General features: G+C 45.7%; 1 protein-coding gene across 3 annotated transcripts in view; it reads left to right on the top strand.

Annotated features, from left to right (window-relative positions):
• fbxl17 (F-box and leucine-rich repeat protein 17) overlaps positions 1-24,399 on the top strand; it is a 350,800-nt gene that overhangs the window by 4,426 nt on the left and 321,975 nt on the right. For all 3 annotated transcript variants that reach the window (XR_006838514.1, XM_046346816.1, XM_046346817.1), the window contains 5 exons: positions 1,606-2,096; positions 2,366-2,719; positions 2,923-3,045; positions 3,412-3,669; positions 4,048-4,179. Coding sequence is in view for 2 of the 3 variants with exons in the window: in XM_046346816.1 (XP_046202772.1) it covers positions 1,626-2,096; positions 2,366-2,719; positions 2,923-3,045; positions 3,412-3,669; positions 4,048-4,179 (1,338 nt within the window). In the remaining variant the exon portion in view is untranslated. The remainder of the gene's footprint in view (positions 1-1,605; positions 2,097-2,365; positions 2,720-2,922; positions 3,046-3,411; positions 3,670-4,047; positions 4,180-24,399) is intronic.

Raw genomic sequence — 24,399 nt, 5'->3', positions numbered from 1 at the left:
GTAGTAGGAGACCCTATGAACTGAACATAACAGTATGCCAGTGGAAGGGAGGACAGTAGCAGGAGACCCTATGAACTGAACATAACAGTATGCCAGTGGAAGGGAGGACAGTAGTAGGAGACCCTATGAACTGAACATAACAGTATGCCAGTGGAAGGGAGGACAGTAGTAGGAGACCCTATGAACTGAACATAACAGTATGCCAGTGGAAGGGAGGACAGTAGCAGGAGACCCTATGAACTGAACATAACAGTATGCCAGTGGAAGGGAGGACAGTAGCAGGAGACCCTATGAACTGAACATAACAGTATGCCAGTGGAAGGGAGGACAGTAGTAGGAGACCCTATGAACTGAACATAACAGTATGCCAGTGGAAGGGAGGACAGTAGCAGGAGACCCTATGAGCTGAACATAACAGTATGCAGGTGGAAGGGAGGACAGTAGTAGGAGACACTATGAGCTGAACATAACAGTATGCAGGTGGAAGGGAGGACAGTAGTAGGAGACCCTATGAGCTGAACATAACAGTATGCCTGTGGAAGGGAGGACAGTAGTAGGAGACCCTATGAGCTGAACATAACAGTATGCAGGTGGAAGGGAGGACAGTAGTAGGAGACCCTATGAGCTGAACATAACAGTATGCCTGTGGAAGGGAGGACAGTAGCAGGAGACCCTATGAGCTGAACATAACAGTATGCCAGTGGAAGGGAGGACAGTAGCAGGAGACCCTATGAGCTGAACATAACAGTATGCCTGTGGAAGGGAGGACAGTAGCAGGAGACCCTATGAGCTGAACATAACAGTATGCAGGTGGAAGGGGGGACAGTAGCAGGAGACCCTATGAGCTGAACATAACAGTATGCCTGTGGAAGGGGGGACAGTAGCAGGAGACCCTATGAGCTGAACATAACAGTATGCCTGTGGAAGGGGGGACAGGAGCAGGTGACCCAACTGTGGTTTGTGACTACTATTATTTCCCATTGCAGCCAATTCAATTGCAGAAATTCCGTTACTGATTTAGTAACAGAATTTCAAGTTTGAATCACTTAATAATTCATAAACAAAATTAACATCAGTAAAAACATAACTAATTGATAGATCTACCAATACCTGTGCACTTACCTGTGCACTTTCATTATCCTCCCTCCTGATGAGGGAGAGAAATGTGAAAACATCTTCGATTAGTGGGTTTTTAGTAACGGAATTTCAAGACATAAGGCAATGTTTCTTAAACTTGCAGAAGGCATAAAAAAATCTAAACTAAATATATACTATATTATTAGCTGGCAGGGGTCTTTACTTCAAAATGATTGTGTTTTGATGTATTTCCAATAACTTTAAAGACTTTTTCTGGTAGATATTTTTTAAGAACCACTTTCCATCTATTTGACAAGAAAACAAACTATTTGCTTAATTCCTAATTTCCAGGATGGAATATGTTTGAAACATGTCTATATGCCTTAATTTCTCGAAACATAGACTCTTAGCTTTCATTTTTATTTGACATGCTCCTATGAACTTCACATTGGTGCTCATGGGTCCATTTACATGGAAATGACATGTGTAATTCTATTATTTTATGTCCTTCTTTCTTCCCTTACCCAGAGTCTCCGTGAGTCATCTATATGGGCCATCTTCTCTCGAAAAATGGTTACCGCCTGAACAAGAGGACACGCAAGCTGCACCACAGGAAGAAGAAGAAGAGGAACTGCTTCCTGCAGGGGCCCTGCATGCTCTGCTTCATCGTCCACGGCAACAGTGGGGGCCTCGACGACGACGACGACAGCGACCAATTGGACACCGGGGTCAACGGCGGAGGCAGAGGACGTTGTCACAGCAACGCAGGTGGTACCGGAATCGGAAGCACCTCAAAGCTCGCTGGGCGGTACGCTGCTCTCACTTCCCCTGAGGACTGTGCCAAGTTCCTGCTGTCGCCAAGGGAACTAGCCATCTGGGAGGGCCAAGGGAGGAGTCTACTGTCGGCCGTGCCGGCTAAGCTGATTCCACCGCCAGCGCTGTTCCGGAGTGCAGGGATTCCAGTGCCCATAGCTGTGGCTGTTTCTGTGCCTGGTAGTGCCAGTGACTACACTGAGATGGTGAGAAACTAGAAAGGGTTTATTCCTAGTGCTGCTGAGTTAATTGTTTAATTCATGTCATTGATTGGCCATAGTCCACTCACTTGATGTCCCAGGTTTGAATCAGTCCCTGATTTCGGAAGGGAAGGATGAAAATCAACAGACACTATCTGAACAGTTTGCTCCCGTACCGTACACTTCCTGGTATCTCTTCTGATGTCATCTCTGTCAAATCCCTTTCCATGTGGTTCTCTGTGATCTGTGTCTGATCCTTGTTTCTTTCCTCCAAGGTGTGTAAGAGGAAGTGTGCGGAGGTGCAGAGGTGCACACCCTGTAAGCAGCCGCGATGTGCCTTCCCTGTCCCTGAGGGAGGTGTGGAGGATGGAGGAGGAGGAGGAAGTGGGGATGCCTCCTCTAACTCCGGGACTGGCCACTGCCACCTCTGCCCCCTGCCCTCATCCTCTTCCTCCTCATCCTCGTCTGTCGAGGGCTGCTGTGGGATGGCTCTCCATGGTGATCCGCTGCCCCAGAGTTCTGACTCCTCCCCCTGCTGTCTGCATCACCATGACGACTGCCAGGGGAGAGGCAGTGACGTGATTGACACATCCAGCATCAACCGCCTCCCCTCCTCCATCCTGCTTAAGGTCAGAGGTCACCACTAGAGTGCAGTTCATTTGGGGGCCTGATTGAATGCTTTCAAAGGCTTTTATTCTAACTGAAGCTAACTGAAATGGGCTGGATGTAGCCTGGGTACCGGTCTGTTTAGCTCCACTGCTTGTACTCTTGTGTTATTGCCAAACAACAGGCTGGATACACAACCTGTTAATGTGTTTTCTGTTCCTCTCAGGTGTTCTCCCACCTGTCGGTGAAAGAGCGCTGTCTGTGTGCCTCGCTGGTCTGTAAGTACTGGAGGGACCTCTGCTTAGACTTCCAGTTCTGGAAGCAAATTGACCTCAGTGGCCTACAACAAGTGAGTACAACATTTGAGACATTTTATAGTAACATTTTAATTGAAAATATAAACGCAACATGCAACAATTTGAAAGATTCGACCGAGTTACAGTTCATATAAGGAAATCAGTCAATTGAAATTAATTCATTAGGCCCTAATCTATGGATTTCACATGACTGGGCAGGGGTGCAGCCATGAGTGGGCCTGGTAAAGGCATTGGCCCACCCACTGTGGAGTCAAGCCCACAAAAGGGCTTTATTACAGACAGAATATGTAACATTTCTGGGATATTTTATTTAATCCCATGAAAAATGGGACCAACACTTTACATGTTGTGTGTATATATTTTCTGTATTGTTCATTGTTCACCCACACCCCCCTCAGGTAAATGATGACCTCCTGGTGAAGATAGCGTCTCGGAGGCAGAATGTGACGGAGTTAAACATCTCTGACTGTCGTGGCGTGCAGGACCACGGTGTGTGTTCCCTGGCGGCCCACTGCCCAGGCCTTCAGAGGTACACAGCTTACCGCTGTAAACAGCTGAGTGACCTGTCCCTCAGCTCCCTGGCCTTACACTGTCCTCTGCTGGCCAAGGTCCATGTTGGAAACCAGGACAAACTGACAGACGACGCACTCAAAAAGGTGCTTCTCTCTCTCCCCTCTCTCTCTTTCATCTCCTCTCTCTTTCATCTCTCTCTCTCTCTCTCTCTTTCATCTCCTCTCTCTCTCTCTCTTTCATCTCTCTCTCTCTCTTTCATCTCCTCTCTCTCTCTTTCATCTCCTCTCTCTCTCTCTTTCATCTCCCCTCTCTCTCTCTCTCTCTCTCTCTTTCATCTCCCCTCTCTCTCTCTCTCTCCTTCATCTCCCCTCTCTCTCCATCTGTCCTCCCCTTTTCTCCCTCTACTTAATCCATCAATCTGATGCATTAACACTTTGTACAATGCATTTATAACATGGTTATCAGGCAGACAGAGTGCGTTGTCTATAACCCTTCTCTCCCCCTCTCTCTTGTGTCCCTAGTTAGGAGAACACAGTTCCGAGTTGAAGGACATCCACCTGGGCCAGTGCTACAGTATTACTGATGAGGGAATGGTGGCTCTGTCCAAGGGATGTCCCAAGCTGCAGAGAATCTACATGCAGGAGAACAAACTGGTGAGTACCCTACCCAGTTCTTAGGCTACAACACCATGTTCCCATTGACACCTGTTGGACTGCAAAACAAGGTAAGAGGGCCCGCCCTGTCTCTGTAGTGTTAGGGGTAACGCTGCCTACATGTTTGACTTTAAATCTAGGGAGGGGAAAGGGAAGGGGGGGGGGTGGATCACACACACACTGTCTGTCTGGTGCCCTGAAGGCTACTAGAGGACCGTTGAGTGGCGTCTCTGTAATGTGAAACAGCCTAGGTGGGTGATGTGTGTGTGTTGGATAGAGGGGTTGTGGTGTGTTTTCTTGCTGTTGGCATCGAAGGATCGTGATCCATCTGTTTCAAATGAAAGGCAAATCCCAAATTCCAAGTCAAATCTGTTGAAAACATGCGAAGAGGCTTAGGCTGAAGGAGAGGACTGCATGCATTTTTGGTTGTGTAGGTTTGATTTCTCGAAGTATGCTTGTTGTGTGTCTGCTGGTGGTGCCGGGGTGTTTTGGGGACAGTCCCTGTTAGAGTGCAATGTGAGAATGGCCCAAGTCCTCCAACACAGGGGGTCTGCACTTACACAACAAAATAAAGATGGATATTCTGCACCCCTTGGTTTATGTGCCAGCTGGCAATACCAGCTGTACTATTAATACTCCCTGGACACACACACACACACACACACACACACACACACACACACACACACACACACACACACACACACACACACACACACACACACACACACACACACACACACACACACACACACACACACACACACACACACACACACACACACACACACACATTGGCTGGGGTCCTTGAGCTAAATCTGGATTCTGGATTCAGATTTCCAGCTCATTCCCTCCTGATTCCAGGAATCTCCCAACCAGATATTCTGTAAAAACCTGAGAATTTGGGAAAAATTATCGGAACTTTGCATTTCTGATTGCGGTGGAATCTTGTTCATTTTAGTTGGGTGTCTGTGTTGTACCAGTAGTCACTGGTTCTGACAGCAGCCCGCTAACACTAGAACACTGCAGTGAGACAGCTCGTCGGCGGTTGAACACACATTTTGGCTTGTGTCCATGTTCTGCAGGGGATTTGGATGTCCTGACAACCCGAATCTCTGGCTTTGAAAGCCTGTTGGATATTTGAAGTGTGTCCACTCCTTTCCTAAATTAGCTTATCAAAAAGCCTCAGTGACCAGAATGCTTGATGACTGTCTATTGTATAAGGGCAATTCCACGGTAATGGAATTACACTAAAACAGATGTTTTTTTCCCCCTTTAAAATGTATCCAAAACAAAAACCATTGATTTGAAAGTTTAACAAACCACAGAACTGTATGTCCAACAGTGGAGGCTGCTGAAGGGAGGACTGTTCATAGTAATGGCTGGAATGGAGTCACTGGAATGGCATCAACCAATGGAATCCACATGTTTGATGCCAATTCCATTGACTCCGTTCCAGCCATTATGAGCCGTCCTCCCCTCAGCAGGCTCCACGGAAGCACAAGTACTACTTTTAACAATTTCCACTGAAAAGTTTACAGAAACGCATTCATAGGAAAAACTGTGCAGATTGAAAGTTTGGTAACTGTGGTTAAACTAAGGGAGATTTTACCCAAATTCTATTCCTGAACTTGGCATCACCACAGTTTTTCCAGTACATTGTGTTTATTTTGTTTTGTTGCTGTGTAAATTATTCACAGTAGTAATTGTGCATAGAGTTGTATGGTTTGTTAAACTTTTTGAAATCAATGGTTTTTGATTGGCATATATTTTAAAGTGCGAAATCGGAGTCTCAGCGTAATTCCATGACCGTGGAATTGCCCATAACCCACCCAGTTTGACATGTCTCCCCCAGTGATGCACTTATTCCCCACTGTGATTGTTGAACGATCCCTGACAGTACCTTCCCTTCACCACTAGAGGTCAGTGGTACTTCACTATTGAGCGTGGCCAGCCAAGGTTGCCGTAGCTAGATAAAGTGGGCTCTTTTTAATAATAAAGCCACAGAGGCTGGCTAGAATCTTCTACATTTGTCACTTCCATGAAAGGCTTCTCTGGATTTGTATGCATTGAAATGTGCAAAGGAGTTCTGTTTCCAAGTGTATTGAATAGCATTATATCATAATCCGCCCTCTTTATTCTCGAGCCTAATGGCTTGGTCTTCTTTTCCTCAAAATGTTTCTCTTTCCTCTGAGTGATTATGGTCCTGATGAATTAGTCCACTTAAAGTTATTAACAATGGCTCAGTCTGTTAAAATGCCGTTCATCATCTGAATAGTTATGAAAATAGCGATTATAGCGAGGTGAGCGATTCATTTAGGTGCTAATGATATTTCAACGCGGCAGTATCAGTTTCAGACAGTCATTTTTCAGACGTGAGATTGCGTGACGTTTTTCTGGCTTCCTCTTCATATCATGCCGTCGGAAAAATGGGTGGTGAATATTTTTAGGAGTTGTTATGTCTAGCCGCTCTCATTGCTTTGGCCTGATATTGTCATTAAGTTTGCCAGATATTAAGGACAGGAACACTTTCCACCCTCTCCTCTCCGTAGAGGATTCTCATTCTCTCACAGCGTTGCCTGCTAGAGTTTCTCTCCCCCAACTGTTTTGAGGAATCAGATGCAATAGCTCGATAAGTAATTCCCTTTTCTAATTGGACATTTCGGACCAGATTAAATAATTGATTTAATCTCTTAAAGAAGGGAAAGTGGGCAAAATTGTGATTTGTTTACAGTTGTCTTGTAGGCCGAAGGAGTAATCTCTATATCTCGGTATTCGAATTTGGCTGCTGGTTTTCATGTTTTCTCCTGTGTTTAGTTCGAAAACATAAATGAACTATTTTACATTTACATACTTTTAGTGTGAGACTGAGGATAAAGATATTTTGACTAAGTCATATGTGCCCTACGGAATCTAGCTTATGAAGTGTTTTTAATGAGTGGATTTAGTTGACTGCTTAAAAACAAGTCTTGTTTCCTAGTGGAATATTTCTTATCTGCTGTGTGTAGCAGTGTAGGCCTCTCTCTATGAGAATAGGACATGTTCGGGTTCTCTTTAACCTTCTCCCTTTCTCTCACCTCATTTTTCACCGGACAAATTCATCTTCCTCTGAGGTCATAGTTTAGAAAGCATAGTCAGTTCTTCTCTCTCTTATCCCTGGTCTTCTGCCCTCTCCCTTCTCTCTCTCTCTGTCTGTCCGTCTGCGGGAGATGCGTGTACAGTTCCCTCTGTCCTGTGGGGTTAGGAGGCCAGGCACCGGCAGGTCTACTCTGTCCTGTGGGGTTAGGAGGCCAGGCACCGGCAGGTCTACTCTGTCCTGTGGGGTTAGGAGGCCAGGCACCGGCAGGTCTACTCTGTCCTGTGGGGTTAGGAGGCCAGGCACCGGCAGGTCTACTCTGTCCTGTGGGGTTAGGAGGCCAGGCACCGGCAGGTCTACTCTGTCCTGTGGGGTTAGGAGGCCAGGCACCGGCAGGTCTACTCTGTCCTGTGGGGTTAGGAGGCCAGGCACCGGCAGGTCTACTCTGTCCTGTGGGGTTAGGAGGCCAGGCACCGGCAGGTCTACTCTGTCCTGTGGGGTTAGGAGGCCAGGCACCGGCAGGTCTACTCTGTCCTGTGGGGTTAGGAGGCCAGGCACCGGCAGGTCTACTCTGTCCTGTGGGGTTAGGAGGCCAGGCACCGGCAGGTCTACTCTGTCCTGTGGGGTTAGGAGGCCAGGCACCGGCAGGTCTACTCTGTCCTGTGGGGTTAGGAGGCCCAGGCACCGGCAGGTCTACTCTGTCCTGTGGGGTTAGGAGGCCAGGCACCGGCAGGTCTACTCTGTCCTGTGGGGTTAGGAGGCCAGGCACCGGCAGGTCTACTCTGTCCTGTGGGGTTAGGAGGCCAGGCACCGGCAGGTCTACTCTGTCCTGTGGGGTTAGGAGGCCAGGCACCGGCAGGTCTACTCTGTCCTGTGGGGTTAGGAGGCCAGGCACCGGCAGGTCTACTCTGTCCTGTGGGGTTAGGAGGCCAGGCACCGGCAGGTCTACTCTGTCCTGTGGGGTTAGGAGGCCAGGCACCGGCAGGTCTACTCTGTCCTGTGGGGTTAGGAGGCCAGGCACCGGCAGGTCTACTCTGTCCTGTGGGGTTAGGAGGCCAGGCACCGGCAGGTCTACTCTGTCCTGTGGGGTTAGGAGGCCAGGCACCGGCAGGTCTACTCTGTCCTGTGGGGTTAGGAGGCCAGGCACCGGCAGGTCTACTCTGTCCTGTGGGGTTAGGAGGCCAGGCACCGGCAGGTCTACTCTGTCCTGTGGGGTTAGGAGGCCAGGCACCGGCAGGTCTACTCTGTCCTGTGGGGTTAGGAGGCCAGGCACCGGCAGGTCTACTCTGTCCTGTGGGGTTAGGAGGCCCAGGCACCGGCAGGTCTACTCTGTCCTGTGGGGTTAGGAGGCCAGGCACCGGCAGGTCTACTCTGTCCTGTGGGGTTAGGAGGCCAGGCACCGGCAGGTCTACTCTGTCCTGTGGGGTTAGGAGGCCCAGGCACCGGCAGGTCTACTCTGTCCTGTGGGGTTAGGAGGCCCAGGCACCGGCAGGTCTACTCTGTCCTGTGGGGTTAGGAGGTCTACTCTGTCCAGGCACCGGCAGGTCTACTCTGTCCTGTGGGGTTAGGAGGCCAGGCACCGGCAGGTCTACTCTGTCCTGTGGGGTTAGGAGGCCAGGCACCGGCAGGTCTACTCTGTCCTGTGGGGTTAGGAGGCCAGGCACCGGCAGGTCTACTCTGTCCTGTGGGGTTAGGAGGCCAGGCACCGGCAGGTCTACTCTGTCCTGTGGGGTTAGGAGGCCAGGCACCGGCAGGTCTACTCTGTCCTGTGGGGTTAGGAGGCCAGGCACCGGCAGGTCTACTCTGTCCTGTGGGGTTAGGAGGCCAGGCACCGGCAGGTCTACTCTGTCCTGTGGGGTTAGGAGGCCAGGCACCGGCAGGTCTACTCTGTCCTGTGGGGTTAGGAGGCCAGGCACCGGCAGGTCTACTCTGTCCTGTGGGGTTAGGAGGCCAGGCACCGGCAGGTCTACTCTGTCCTGTGGGGTTAGGAGGCCAGGCACCGGCAGGTCTACTCTGTCCTGTGGGGTTAGGAGGCCAGGCACCGGCAGGTCTACTCTGTCCTGTGGGGTTAGGAGGCCAGGCACCGGCAGGTCTACTCTGTCCTGTGGGGTTAGGAGGCCAGGCACCGGCAGGTCTACTCTGTCCTGTGGGGTTAGGAGGCCAGGCACCGGCAGGTCTACTCTGTCCTGTGGGGTTAGGAGGCCAGGCACCGGCAGGTCTACTCTGTCCTGTGGGGTTAGGAGGCCCAGGCACCGGCAGGTCTACTCTGTCCTGTGGGGTTAGGAGGCCCAGGCACCGGCAGGTCTACTCTGTCCTGTGGGGTTAGGAGGCCCAGGCACCGGCAGGTCTACTCTGTCCTGTGGGGTTAGGAGGCCCAGGCACCGGCAGGTCTACTCTGTCCTGTGGGGTTAGGAGGCCCAGGCACCGGCAGGTCTACTCTGTCCTGTGGGGTTAGGAGGCCCAGGCACCGGCAGGTCTACTCTGTCCTGTGGGGTTAGGAGGCCCAGGCACCGGCAGGTCTACTCTGTCCTGTGGGGTTAGGAGGCCAGGCACCGGCAGGTCTACTCTGTCCTGTGGGGTTAGGAGGCCAGGCACCGGCAGGTCTACTCTGTCCTGTGGGGTTAGGAGGCCCAGGCACCGGCAGGTCTACTCTGTCCTGTGGGGTTAGGAGGCCCAGGCACCGGCAGGTCTACTCTGTCCTGTGGGGTTAGGAGGCCAGGCACCGGCAGGTCTACTCTGTCCTGTGGGGTTAGGAGGCCCAGGCACCGGCAGGTCTACTCTGTCCTGTGGGGTTAGGAGGCCCAGGCACCGGCAGGTCTACTCTGTCCTGTGGGGTTAGGAGGCCCAGGCACCGGCAGGTCTACTCTGTCCTGTGGGGTTAGGAGGCCCAGGCACCGGCAGGTCTACTCTGTCCTGTGGGGTTAGGAGGCCCAGGCACCGGCAGGTCTACTCTGTCCTGTGGGGTTAGGAGGCCAGGCACCGGCAGGTCTACTCTGACATCTGAAGCCTTTACGAAACATCTTTTATCACAACGGCCCCCAATTGACTCACTGACAGGTCCTCTCTCTTTCTCTTTCTCTCGCTCACATGCCTCATCTTTCCCACTGCCTCCCTTTCTCCTTCTCTTTTCCTGCCCCCCCCCCCCCCCCCCCCCCACCCCCTTCCCCTAATGTAATGTAACAGGATCTTGTCCCTTTCAATCAGTGAGCAATGGAGATGATCCCTCGACTCTGGTGCTCTGTCCTTTTTCCTTTCCTATCCTCCTCCCCTCCTTTCTGGCCTTCTTCTAATTGAATAATTAAAAAAGATGGAGTACTTTTCTGTGCTCTCTCTCTCTCTCTCTCTCTCTCTCTCGCACGACTTATGGTGGTTTCTCTCTTCTTTGGCTCAGGGCTTCCTGCTCTCAACAACGTAGAGTATCCAGTCTGGAAGTCTTTAACAGTTTAGAAGAAAAAAAAGTGAATCATTTCGCACTAAGCTGATGAAGTAGACAATTCTCTTTCTAGCTAGTCTATTTAAAAAATGAAAAATAAGAAACTATATTGGGTGTTGTAAGGAGGACTATTCGTCCGTGTGTAGAAGTCGAGGAATATTGACTTCTATGGCCTGTGTGACTGGCTAGAGTCACTGCTCTCACCTTCCGTTTCCCTGTCAGATCTCAGCTAGTTAGCCTGGGCTGGCTGTGGCTGTGGGTGTTGGCCAGTGGAGTCTGTACAGACGCAGAGAATGACTATTTTTGGGCTCCGGGGATTTCTCAGGTGAAGCTCTGATGGTTGGGTCTTTATCTTTTTTTAATATATATTTTTGCTCTCTATTTCTCTCTCGTTCTCTTTCCCCCACCCACTCTCTCTCTTTTTCTCTCCCCATCTCCCTGACAGCTCTCTGTGTCCACACAGTACTTAGGTGAACTGGCTGATTTGAACTGCTGAATGTTTCTCTCTGTTTAGGCTGCTGTGTGGGAGGAGGAATAGAGAGAACTTTCCAGAAGAAGTTCTCAGACTAGAAAAGTGGTTTATTTTTTAATCTTTTTAATGGGATCACCTCACCTGTGTAAGTAAAGAATAAAATGGAGTGTGTTCATCCTCTATTTATCTTGTCCATATATACCGAATCTCTGCCGTTGTAGGCATTGTTTCAGTCTGTTTTCAGACATGTTTTCTTTTTTAGCCCTTGTTGTTTTGCCTTTCATATTCTGTTTTCTCTCTTGTCTGCCTCAGAGGACAAAGACTTATATAATACCAAACTCCTCTTGTCATATGAATGTGTCCTCGGCTAGGAGAGAGACGTCCCCGGAAGTTGAGCTGAGAGTTTTGTCAATACAGACAAAGTATTGTGCAGGCTTATCAGCTCAACGGATCACACTCCATTCTTCTACATGAATAATTATATTCCATTAGTTCCTTTCAATTGCACAGGAGTATCGCAATTTTAGAAACGTTTAGACACATTATTTTTTTGTTTTTTGTCCCTATTCCTTTGCGTCTCCTTCCTCTCCTTTCCTGGGGGAATAAAAGGTTTTTGCCAAACAAAAATCACTGATTTTGCAAAGTTGAACAAACCATCGAACTCTATGCACAATGACTACTTTGAACAATTTCCCACGAAAATGTGACAAAAACACGTTTACTCAAAAGAAAATGCAGATGTAGTTTGGAAACAAAATGAGGGTAAAATCTCCCTCATTTTATGTGACCACGTTTTTCAAAAACTCTGTTAAAAATATATATATATATATATATACTCCGAATTAAGATTCAAAGATACAGTGGGGCAAAAAAGTATTTAGTCAGCCACAAATTGTGCAAGTTCTCCCACTTAAAAAGATGAGAGAACTGTAATTTTCATCATAGGTAGTACACTTCAGCTATGACAGACAAAATGAGGAGAAAAAAATCCAGAATATCACATTGTAGGATTTTCAATTAATTTATTTGCAAATTATGGTGTAAAATAAGTATTTGGTCAATAACAAAAGTTTATCTCAATAATTTGTTATATAGCCTTTGTTGGCAATGACAGAGGTCAAACGTTTTCTGTAAGTCTTCACAGGGTTTTCACACACTGTTGCTGGTATTTTGGCCCATTCCTCCATGCAGATCTCCTCTAGAGCAGTGATGTTTTGGGGCTGTTGCTGGGCAACACAGACTTTCAACTCCATCCAAAGATTTTATATGGGGTTGAGATCTGGAGACTGGCTAGGCCACTCCAGGACCTTGAAATGCTTCTTACGAAGCCACTCCTTCGTTGCCCGGGCGGTGTGTTTGGGATCATTGTCATTCTGAAAGACCCAGCCACGTTTCATCTTCAATGCCCTTGCTGATGGAAGGAGGGTTTCACTCAAAATCTCATGATACATGGCCCCATTCATTCTTTCCTTTACACGGATCAGTCGTCCTGGTCCCTTTGCAGAAAAACAGCCCCAAAGCATGATGTTTCCACCCCCATGCTTCACAGTAGGTATGGTGTTCTTTGGATGCAACTCAGCATTCTTTGTCCTCCAAACACGATGAGTTGAGTTTTTACCAAAAAGTTATATTTTGGTTTTATCTGACCATATGATATTCTCCCAATCTTCTTATGGATCATCCAAATGCTCTCTAGCAAACTTTAGATGGGCCTGGTCATGTACTGGCTTAAGTAGGGGGACACGTCTGGCACTGCAGGATTTGAGTCCCTGGTGGCGTAGTGTGTTACTTTGGTCCCAGCTCTCTGCAGGTCATTCACTAAGTAACCCCGTGTGGTTCTGGGATTTTTGCTCACCGTTGTTGTGATAATTTTGACCCCACGGGGGTGAGATTTTGCATGGAGCCCCAGATCGAGGGAGATTATCAGTTGTCTTGTATGTCTTCCATTTCCTAATAATTGCTCCCACAGTTGAATTCTTCAAACCATTGCAGATTCAGTCTTCCCAGCCTGGTGCAGGTCTACAATTTTGTTTCTGGTGTCCTTTGACAGCTCTTTGGTCTTAGCCATAGTGGAGTTTGGAGTGTGACTGTTTGAGGTTGTGGACAGGTGTCTTTTATACTGAGAACAAGTTCAAACAAGTGCCATTAATACAGGCAACGACTGGAGGACAGAGGAGCCTCTTAAAGAAGAAGTTACAGGTCTGTGAGAGCCAGAAATCTTGCTTGTTTGTAGGTGACCAAATATTTATTTTCCACCATAATTTGCAAATAAATTCATTAAAAATCCTACAATGTGATTTTCTGGATTTTTTTTTCTCATTTTGTTTGTCCTAGTTGAAGTGTACCTATGATGAAAATTACAGGCCTCTCTCATCTTTTTTAAGTGGGAGAACTTGCACAATTGGTTGCTGACTAAATACTTTTTTGCCCCACTATATATATACTCCGAATTAAGATTCAACGATATCTACGGAAAGAATGGGGTGTCAGTTATGATATGACACCTTGAGTTTGAAAACATCTCATTTGGTTATTGAACTGCAGTAGAGTGATTTTTTTGTTGTTGTTGTGATTTTCAAATGTAATCCTTAGAATAGTCATTTGGAGGAAGGATTGTTGACATATATTTGATATTTGTATGTAAAAGTAATATCATGAAATGTGCCAAATAAAAAAAATATATATATATATTTTCTAAATGCATGTGTATTTTATTATATTCATACATTTATGTCAAAAAATAGATGGAAACATATAACTCATATTACACAGCAAACGGTAAAGCTTCATAGGACACCAATATTTGCTTTGTAGCACCTACAGATGAACCGTTATGGAGTCTGGAAGGGGGCCTGAGTGAGGCCAAAATGGCTCAAATATGCCAACTTTAATTATTTCAAAAATGATGTTTTTAGATACAAATGTCAACAATTCTACCTCCAAAGGACTAGTCATCTATGGATTGCATTTAGTAAAAATCCCCAAAATCGTGGCTTTTTTTTGTCTGGGTATCATGAGGAATCACTTAGTAAGTGATGTGGATTTAACACCCGGTAACAGGATAATAGTAACAGAATGACATCATGGGTCCCTGATCTGTACAATACAGAAATTCATATTTATTAACATAATTCTGTTCATGGTGATCCATAATGAATAACTACATGCAAAGGTAGAAAAATGTCATCTCATAAATGTCTGTCACAAGATTGGACAGTAGAGTACTGTGCTGTAGAGTTTATTACAGTACAGTAGAGTACACTATAGTAGAGTACAGTATAATTGACTGTATTGTGCTTTCCAAACTTGTGAAACAGACGTCTATGATTGGCTTAGATTTGGACTGACCAAATTCCCACTACTTTTCGACGTCCGTGGACTTCCGGTGTCGGTCGGTCTTCAATGAACGAGAGGGCTGGTTACAGTCAATGGAAAGAGAGAGGGCCTTATGGGTAGGTGTTATTTCCGGGAGAGGTGACATTAACTGCACAGAGAGGAGAGCGGGAGGGGTTGTCCAGACATTAAAACCCCCCACAATATACCACACAATAGAAATAGAAAGAAAACAGTTATGAGCTGAACATAACACTATACCAGTGGAAGGGAGGACAGAAGCATGTGACCCAACTGTGGTTTGTGAATGCTATGAATTTCCAATGTAACCAATTCAGTTGCAGTCATTCTGTTACTGATTTTTATTTTATTTGAGGGGGGGGGGGTGTCTCACTGTTACCGATTTGGTAACAAATGACAGGTTTTAATCACTTAATAAATCATAAATCAAATTATCATTAAACACTATAGTTATCATTCTAACTAATTATTACGTCTACCTTTATGCATCTTACTGCTTCTGTGAACTTTCATTATCCCCCCCTCACGAGGGAGAGAAATGAGCAAATATCTTAAAGTTATGTGGGTTTTAATAGCAGAATTATGAAACTAGGCAATATTTATTTAACTTACAAAGGCAAATATCTTCTGCAAAACTCAATAGAAATGCTGATATCATATAGTTGAAGGGGTCTTCAACATTATTGTGGTTTGATGTGTTTCTCATACCTTTTTTAAGACCTTTTTCTGCTCAATGTTTTCCAAGACCCCTTTTCCATCTACTTGACCAGAAATCAAGGCTTTGCTTATTCTTTGCTTATTTTTTTAGGATGGAATATGGTCAAACATTTGATGTACTGTATATACCTTATTTTATCAAAAATGTAGAACTCTTAGCTTTCATTTGACATCAAATGTGATGTGCTCCTATGAACTTGAACTTCACATCTCAGTGCTCATGGGGCTTTTACCATGAAAATTCCCCATAGGAACTGTCTGTCTTGGACTCGCTCCTGGGAACATGTGTCTGTCTGTTATTTACACACACACACACACACACACACACACACACACACACACACACACACACACACACACACACACACACACACACACACACACACACACACACACACACACACACACACACACACACACACACACACACACACACACACACACACACACACACGGTTTTGATTAACCAGTTTTAATTAGCTTAAATGTGTGTATGTGTAATTGGAATTGGAGATGACCTGCAATAGATTACCATGTGCCCTCAATTTAGCTCTAATTACTTGCATATATCCCTTTTTCCCTTCATATTTCCTCTCCTTTTCCCCCGAAATCTGTCCATCTTGGCTAGTCCTCGTCGCCTGGGAGACGGTGGCGTGTGACGGCTGTGTTTGTGTGAACAGAGCTCCGAACAGGGACCACGGAACACTCAGGGTGACGCGGTGTCACCATGACTGGCGTCCGTTTTAGCCATTGGTCAGTCACATACACCTCATATCCCTCCCTGATAGGTTGACAGCTTGTGCACATTACAGTGTAATTAAAGCCAGGGAAGTGTTTTTAGAGGTCACAATGGTTCAATAACAGTCCCAGTGCAGGATGATTAGTCAGTGATCTGTGTATTTATGCTACATCAGACTTAACTAGCTCGAACAAAGGGAGAACCGGGGAACAGGAAGTGGTAACGAGTGCTGTCAGTTATGGGAGACCTGTTCTGACATGACACCCCCCTGGCTAGTTTAAACACTGAGAGACACATGGGAAATATTGGGCAAGCCAGACGGAATTTTCTCCCACTGAGAAGTTGTCCCGGGAATTATTCTGGATTGATTAGAGATAAGTAGAAACATCCTGACCTGTAGACGGGAGGAACGCTCTCCACAGCAGTCTTCCCTCCCAGAGGAAGCATTCCAGTGGCGTTCTCCTTTCTGTGTGACATGGAGGATCCGTCTACTTTGGCTTGAGCATGTTGTGGATGACACGACACGCAACTGGGCCTGAAGTATTACTAAGGACAGGAAGTGACCTGTTGGATGTGGGGTCACAATGGGCGGGGTGACCTACCCGCGTGAATGGCTGAGAGTTCACCAGCGGCCCAGCTTGTGTCGTGACCCTGCCGTTCAGATTGAGAGCGGGACGAAGATGACACAATCATGTTGACGTCATACAAAATCGTTTTACCAATCAGTAATATGCCGTTTCATACAAATGATATACATAATGGGAAACTGCTGTCAATTTTATCTTGACTCCAACATTACCATTATTTATAATATTAATGACTTATTTATTTCTTGGTCTTGAAATGTCATTACAGCCCTCCTATATATGCAACAGTTGTATTTAGATGTTTTTGTCAGAATGAAATTGTGATATGAAAGGAAGGTTTAGAAATGTGCCTTTGAGTCAGTAGGAGGAGAGAGAACAGTGTCGTTGTGTTTCCAAGTGGTGTTTTTGTTGTTGTTTGGTTAGTGTGAAGTTTTTTTTATTTACATTATCCACATGCATCCATTCCAGACCATAGATGAGATGACCGTAGTCTTCTCCCATATAGACATCACATGATTTGTGCTGCTATGTGCCCAGTCTCTCTGTTCTTCGTCTCTTGTCTCGCTTTCTTTCGCTCTTTCCTCTCGGCTCTTCCTTTCTTCTGCCCCTGTCTCCCCCACCCTCTCGCTGTGATTGTCCATCTGCGAGGTAACCACCAGTTAGAGCTGCTGTGTTTCTGAGCTGTAGGGATGCTGGTCCCTGTAATGATGACGATCTGGCAACACAGGGGAGCAGGCTATCAAACGTCCCCCCCCAGTCCCCAGGTGCTCGAGGTGGAAATTGCCACTATTTTCTCTCTCTCTCGCTCTCCTGCCACATCCTTTTTTTTCTCCTCCACTGGCTCTACCTTTACTTCTCGCCCTCTTTCGTATACCCTCGCCCCCTCTTTCGTATACCCTCGCCCCCTCTTTCGTATACCCTCGCCCCCTCTTTCGTATACCCTCGCCCCCTCTCTCCTGTCCATCTCTCTCCTTCACCTCATCTTATTTCTCATTCTGCCTCTCTCTCTCTCTCTCTCTCTCTCTCTCTCTCTCTCTCCTGACGTCTATCTACGTATCCCTCAGAAAGCATGTGAAAGCCGTGTCCCGTGGTTATGAGCGAGGACCATGTTTGGGGGTCATCCAGTTGATCATCTCTCAGGTTCACAAGTCATCAGGTCCATTATTGAATGTTTGCTGTGCTTCCATTGATGGCCTGGCTGTCTGGATCCAGACACGCTGCTGTCGGTATGTTCACCTCGCCGTCTGGCCTTCAACAACAACAAAACGCCGGAACAGGAGAGGACGGATGCAATGGAGAGACGCCAGGCGAGGAGTTTTGTAAATGTCAGGTCTGGCCTCTAGATATGAGCGTCTGTGGAGTGAACTTTCCCTTAAAAGATGTTCAGGGGATTACACGGTGACCGTCCCTCTCAGACAAAGACCCTGGCTGGAAGAAAGGACGGTGGTTTAAAAAAGGTTCCCTTGTGGCTACAGGAGATGGCCTAGTGTGTGAGATTAGAGAGCGGTTCTTCAGGTTAAGGTTTGGTGTTTGTTCTGTAGCGGGTGGACTCTTTCTGAGCATAGATCAGACAAGGCGAGGCTGTGCTGTCTTCCTCTTTTGTTACAGAACAGACATGGACCCAGCTCGCGAAGTTGCTTTTGAACGATGAAACGCCTTGGTTTTCTATCACCGCCTACCGTTTGCCAGGTCTTCTGTGAACCTCTGTCAAAGTTAAGTGGTTGACATCTCTTTAAGTGGTTGACATCTCTTTATTCGCGATACCCGCCTCAGTCACTTGAATGATTTGTCTATAATGTAAAGAAGAAATACCTCAGTTCACTAAACATCACTGACAGTGATCGACAATATTTTTCAATCCAACACCTTGTGTCCACTTGAGCTTGTTTATAGCTGTATTAAAAATGATCATATAGCTGATAGGCCTATTTGTTTACAGGTGGGCCTACAGTTAACATCTGGGTAAAGGTTTGCTGGGAGCTCAAAAGAAAGGAATTGAGTTGAGTCTGTACATCCACTGCAGTGTGTTGGTAGCTGAGGCTGTTGTATCATACCTTGACCTGCAGATGGCGCCGTAAGAATGGTTCTGAACAGGATATCAGTGTTGCTTCGATGACTACAGAGAGTAAAAAAAACAAAAAATCCCCTTTTCAGTATATGAAAACTGGAAACATGCCTAAAATAAGCAGCCATTTGGCCTTAAGTTCATCTTTTGGCTTTTTAGCAGCACAAAGTGGAACCGAAGCACATTTTTCAACATCTCCCAACATAAATAATGGGGAGGAAATTCTCTGGGACAATGGACCGACTCAACCCTGAGGATGAACAGATTGTGTGCTGTATCACTGGTTGCTGCAGCATAGCCTGTTAACTAGAATATACAGTAGTATAGGAGTATCACAGTAGTATAGGAATATCACAGTAGTATAGGAGTATCACTGTATGAGTATCATTGTAGTAGTATAGGAGTATCACTGTAGTAGTATAGGAGTATCATTGTAGTAGTATAGGAGTATCACTGTAAGAGCATCACTGTAGTAGTATAGGAGTATCGCTGTAGGAGTATCACTGTAGTAGTAGTATAGGAGTATCACTGTAGTAGTATAGGAGTATCACTTTAGGAGTATCACTGTAGTAGTATCACTGTAGTACTGCAGGAGTATCACTGCAGGAGTATCACTGTAGGAGTATCACTGTAGTAGTATAGAAGTATCACTCTAGGTGTATCACTGTAGTAGTGTAGTAGTATCATTGTAGGAGTATCACTGTAGTAGTATATGAGTATCGCTGTAGTAGTATAGGAGTATCACTGTAGTTGTATAGGAGTATCACTGTAGGAATATCACTGTAGTAGTATATGAGTATCACTGTATGAGTATCATTGTAGTAGTATAGGAGTATCGCTGTAGGAGTATCACTGTAGTAGTAGTATAGGAGTATCACTGTAGTAGTGCAGGAGTATCACTGCAGGAGTATCACTGTAGGAGTATCACTGTAGTAGTATAGAAGTATCACTCTAGGTGTATCACTGTAGTAGTGTAGTAGTATCACTGTAGGAGTATCACTGTAGTAGTATATGAGTATCGCTGTAGGAGTATCACTGTAGTAGTATAGGAGTATCGCTGTAGGAGTATCACTGTAGTAGTATAGGAGTATCGCTGTAGGAGTATCACTGTAGTAGTATAGGAGTATCACTGTAGGAGTATCACTGTAGTAGTATATGAGTATCGCTGTAGGAGTATCACTGTAGTAGTATAGGAGTATCACTGTAGTACTGCAGGAGTATCACTGCAGGAGTATCACTGTAGGAGTATCACTGTAGTAGTATAGAAGTATCACTCTAGGTGTATCACTGTAGTAGTGTAGTAGTATCATTGTAGGAGTATCACTGTAGTAGTATATGAGTATCGCTGTAGTAGTATAGGAGTATCACTGTAGTTGTATAGGAGTATCACTGTAGGAATATCACTGTAGTAGTATATGAGTATCACTGTATGAGTATCATTGTAGTAGTATAGGAGTATCGCTGTAGGAGTATCACTGTAGTAGTAGTATAGGAGTATCACTGTAGTAGTGCAGGAGTATCACTGCAGGAGTATCACTGTAGGAGTATCACTGTAGTAGTATAGAAGTATCACTCTAGGTGTATCACTGTAGTAGTGTAGTAGTATCACTGTAGGAGTATCACTGTAGTAGTATATGAGTATCGCTGTAGGAGTATCACTGTAGTAGTATAGGAGTATCGCTGTAGGAGTATCACTGTAGTAGTATAGGAGTATCACTGTAGGAGTATCACTGTAGTAGTATATGAGTATCGCTGTAGGAGTATCACTGTAGTAGTATAGGAGTATCACTGTAGGAGTATCACTGTAGTAGTATATGAGTATCGCTGTAGGAGTATCACTGTAGTAGTAGTATAGGAGTATCACTGTATGAGTATCATTGTAGTAGTATAGGAGTATCATTGTAGTAGTATAGGAGTATCACTGTAGGAGCATAACTGTAGTAGTATAGGAGTATCGCTGTAGGAGTATCACTGTAGTAGTAGTATAGGAGTATCACTGTATGAGTATCATTGTAGTAGTATGACTGTAGTAGTATCACTGTAGTAGTAGTAGTATAGGAGTATCACTGTAGTAGTATCACTGTAGTAGTATCACTGTAGGAGTATCAATAGTATAGGAGTATCACTGTAGTAGTAGTATAGGAGTATCACTGTAGTAGTATCAGAGTATCACTGTAGGAGTATCACTGTAGTAGTAGTATAGGAGTAGTAGTATAGGAGTATCACATTGTAGTAGTATAGGAGTATCACTGTATGACTGTAGTAGTATCACTGTAGGAGTATCACTGTAGTAGTATATGAGTATCACTGTAGGAGTATCACTGTAGTAGTAGTATAGGAGTATCACTGTAGTAGTATAAGAGTATCACTGTAGGAGTATCACTGTAGTAGTATATGAGTATCACTGTAGGAGTATCACTGTAGTAGTATAGGAGTATCACTGTAGTAGTATAGGAGTATGACTGTAGTAGTATCACTGTAGTAGTATCACTGCAATAGTATAGGAGTATCACTGTATTATAGGAGTATCACTGTAGTAGTATCGGAGTATCACTGTAGTATAGGAGTATCACTGTACTATAGGAGTATCACTGTAGTAGTATCGGAGTATCACTGTAGGAGTATCACTGTAGTAGTATAGGAGCATCACTGTAGTAGTATAGGAGTATCACTGTAGTAGTATAGGAGTATCACTGTAGTAGTATCACTGTAGTAGTGTAGGAGTATCACTGCAGTAGTATCACTGTAGTAGTGTAGGAGTATCACTGTAGGAGCATCACTGTAGGAGTATCGGAGTATCACTGTAGGAGCATCACTGTAGTAGTATAGGAGTATCACTGTAGGAGCATCACTGTAGTAGTATAGGAGTATCACTCTAGGTGTATCACTGTAGTAGTATAGTAGTATCACTGTAGGTGTATCACTGTAGTAGTATAGTAGTATCACTGTAGTAGTATCACTGTAGTAGTATAGGAGTATCACTGTAGTAGTAGTATAGGAGTATCACTTTAGTAGTATAGGAGTATCACTGTAGTAGTATAGGAGTATCATTGTAGTAGTATAGGAGTATCACTGTAGGAGCATCACTGTAGTAGTATAGGAGTATCACTTATAGGTGTATCACTGTAGTAGTGCAGTAGTATCACTGTAGTAGTAGAGTAGTATCATTGTAGTAGTATAGGAGTATCACTATAGTAGTGTAGTAGAATCACTGTAGTAATATCACTGTAGTAGTATAGGAGTATCACTAGTAGTAGTATAGGCGGATCACTGTAGGAGCATCACTGTAGTAGTATAGGAGTATCACTGTAGTAGTATCACTGTAGTAGTATAGGAGTATTACTGTAGTAGTGTAGGAGTATTACTGTAGGAGTATTACTGTAGTAGTATCACTGTAGTAGTATCACTGTAGTAGTATCACTAGTAGTATAGGAGTATCACTGTAGTAGTATAGGAGTATTACTGTAGTAGTGTAGGAGTATCACTGTAGTAGTATCACTGTAGTAGTATCACTAGTAGTATAGGAGTATCACTGTAGTAGGAGTGTCACTGTACTATTAGTAAAACACATTCATCCAAAAGTACTATCAACATAAATGCATGATTCAAAGGAAAGTTGGTTACATCCAAGCATTTATGGAATGGATTAGGATTCAAGTTAGATTTAGTTACAGTTGTTGTGTCTTTGCTTGGTAGTTCTGAGTCATTCCGGGTCTCCCATCTGTCCTCTGGTCGGCAGACAGTCACGGGGTCCTGACCCTGTGCCAGGGTGGTGTCCAAATGATTCATGGGCTATCCCACCCTTTACACCATTCCACACCCACGTATCCACCCTGTGATGGGTTTTCCTTTTGTATTACAAGGGCAGCTCTGATGACATCATCATCTAAAGCCGGAGTTGGGAGCGCCCTTAGCCTGACGCTGAGATGGAAGTCTTTAGTGCTCTGGGATGTGATGGTCGGTGATAAATGGCTCTGGGTAAACTGGAATCTGTAGGGTCATGGGAGAGGAGAAAGGAGGAGGTAAAGAGACGTGGAAAGTCTGCTCTCCTCTCACCCCGTCTGCCCCCTCTGTCTCCTTTCTCTCTTCGGGACTTCTCCGGCTCTTTCCTCCTCTCTCTTTCTCTCTTCGGGACTTCTCCGGCTCTTTCCTCCTCTCTCTTTCTCTCTTCGGGACTTCTCTGGCTCTTTCCTCCTCTCTCTCTCTCTCTCTCTCTCTCTCCTGTCTGCCTGCTGATCGAGAGGCCAGAGTGGCTCTAACCACTGGCTTCATTACTAATGATAGATGTGAAGCAGAGGTGTGTGCCTGTCTGAGTGAGTGTGTGTCGTCTACCTCTGCCTCCTCATCCCCTTTCGTCTTCCGCCTCCTTCCCTACCCTCCGTATCTCCACCGTCTACAACAGTGAACGTGGGAACACCCCCTTCTGCTAATGTGTTTGGTTCTGTGCTGGCCGCCTGGTATTGGTTCGATCTGGGCTGTAATGAATGTGTTTAATAAGCTGTGTGGGTCGATGGGCTTAATGAAGGTGTGACAGACGACTGGCCAGGAGAGCGCTAACACCTTAACGAGACGCTAACGAGCCAGAGGGGTTAACGAGGTCACGGTAATCGGTCTCTCTCTCCCTCTCTCTGTCCCAGTTTTTGTCTTTTTGTGTCTCTTTCTCTTGCTCTCGCTCTCTCACAGTAACATACAAGACAGGATATCTTTTGAAAGAGAACTTGGCTTCAGAAACCTTCTTTTTTTTTCTTCCAAGGACCCTGCTTCCGAGAAGAGACATATTTTCAAGGTCCCTACAATGTTTTAAATGGCTGGACTGTGGAGGGCTGACTGGTTGGCTGTCTGTAGGCCTTCTGTTCTACCAACCGGTGATTGACAGCAAGGAAAGTTTGGCCTACGCTTGCTGTCAGATATGAAATGTAACGTAGAATGTTTGGAACACACATACACACTGCTCTCAGATATTCTGACACGGAACTCCATGGTCACTGAGGAATCCATGGTCACTCATTTGTACAATTGTCACTTTGGGGATGTCTACCTATACTGTATTGTCCATAGGTTACATGCTGCACATTGCAAGGGAGGGGAGGGGGTGGTCATGTCATTGTCCATTGGTCGACCATACTGACCTATGTAGGACTGCCCATCTACCCATACTCCTTTGCTCCCACCAAGGACCACTAACTCACCAGAGACAGTGTGACTTCCTGAGCCTCATATTTCTCTGGAGAGTGTAACACCCATTATGAGGTATAGCATCTGGACAACCAATCGATTAATGGAGCACTTAGCCAGGCTAATTAACAGCTGTGTAGGACTGGGGGGGGGATCAAAGAGCGGGAGAGTGAACCTAGATAACCCCGTAGCATATATCTCTTACAGGAACCCTTCCAGCCGGGCCTCCAGTTCCTAGGCGCTGTTGGCTTTATAGACGCTGTAGTTTGCCGAGCGGTGATTTACTGCCTGCCTGTCTAGTTTTCTACAAGGTTATCATCATGAGTGACCACCACCAGCTTTCCATGTGAACCAGTGCTGTAGTGGAAGGTAAACGCACATTTTGCAGAAAAATGCATTGGAAATATAGGGGGCGCTACTTTACTCCGGACGAAAGCCTTTTTAATTATTTGTTTTTGCGTTTACCCACCTATTTAGTTGTATTTCTTTACCGCTACGCCACTGACGTGAACGTAAAGCTGTTCCGTGGCGGTGGAAAGATATACAGGGCGTGCCGGCCCTGCACTCTCTTTGACACTGTTCTTCTTTTACCAACTTTATTT

The sequence above is a fragment of the Oncorhynchus gorbuscha genome, linkage group LG04 (assembly GCF_021184085.1).
Source record: "Oncorhynchus gorbuscha isolate QuinsamMale2020 ecotype Even-year linkage group LG04, OgorEven_v1.0, whole genome shotgun sequence".
NCBI lineage: Eukaryota > Metazoa > Chordata > Actinopteri > Salmoniformes > Salmonidae > Oncorhynchus > Oncorhynchus gorbuscha.
This window is presented reverse-complemented; position numbering and strand designations above follow the sequence as displayed.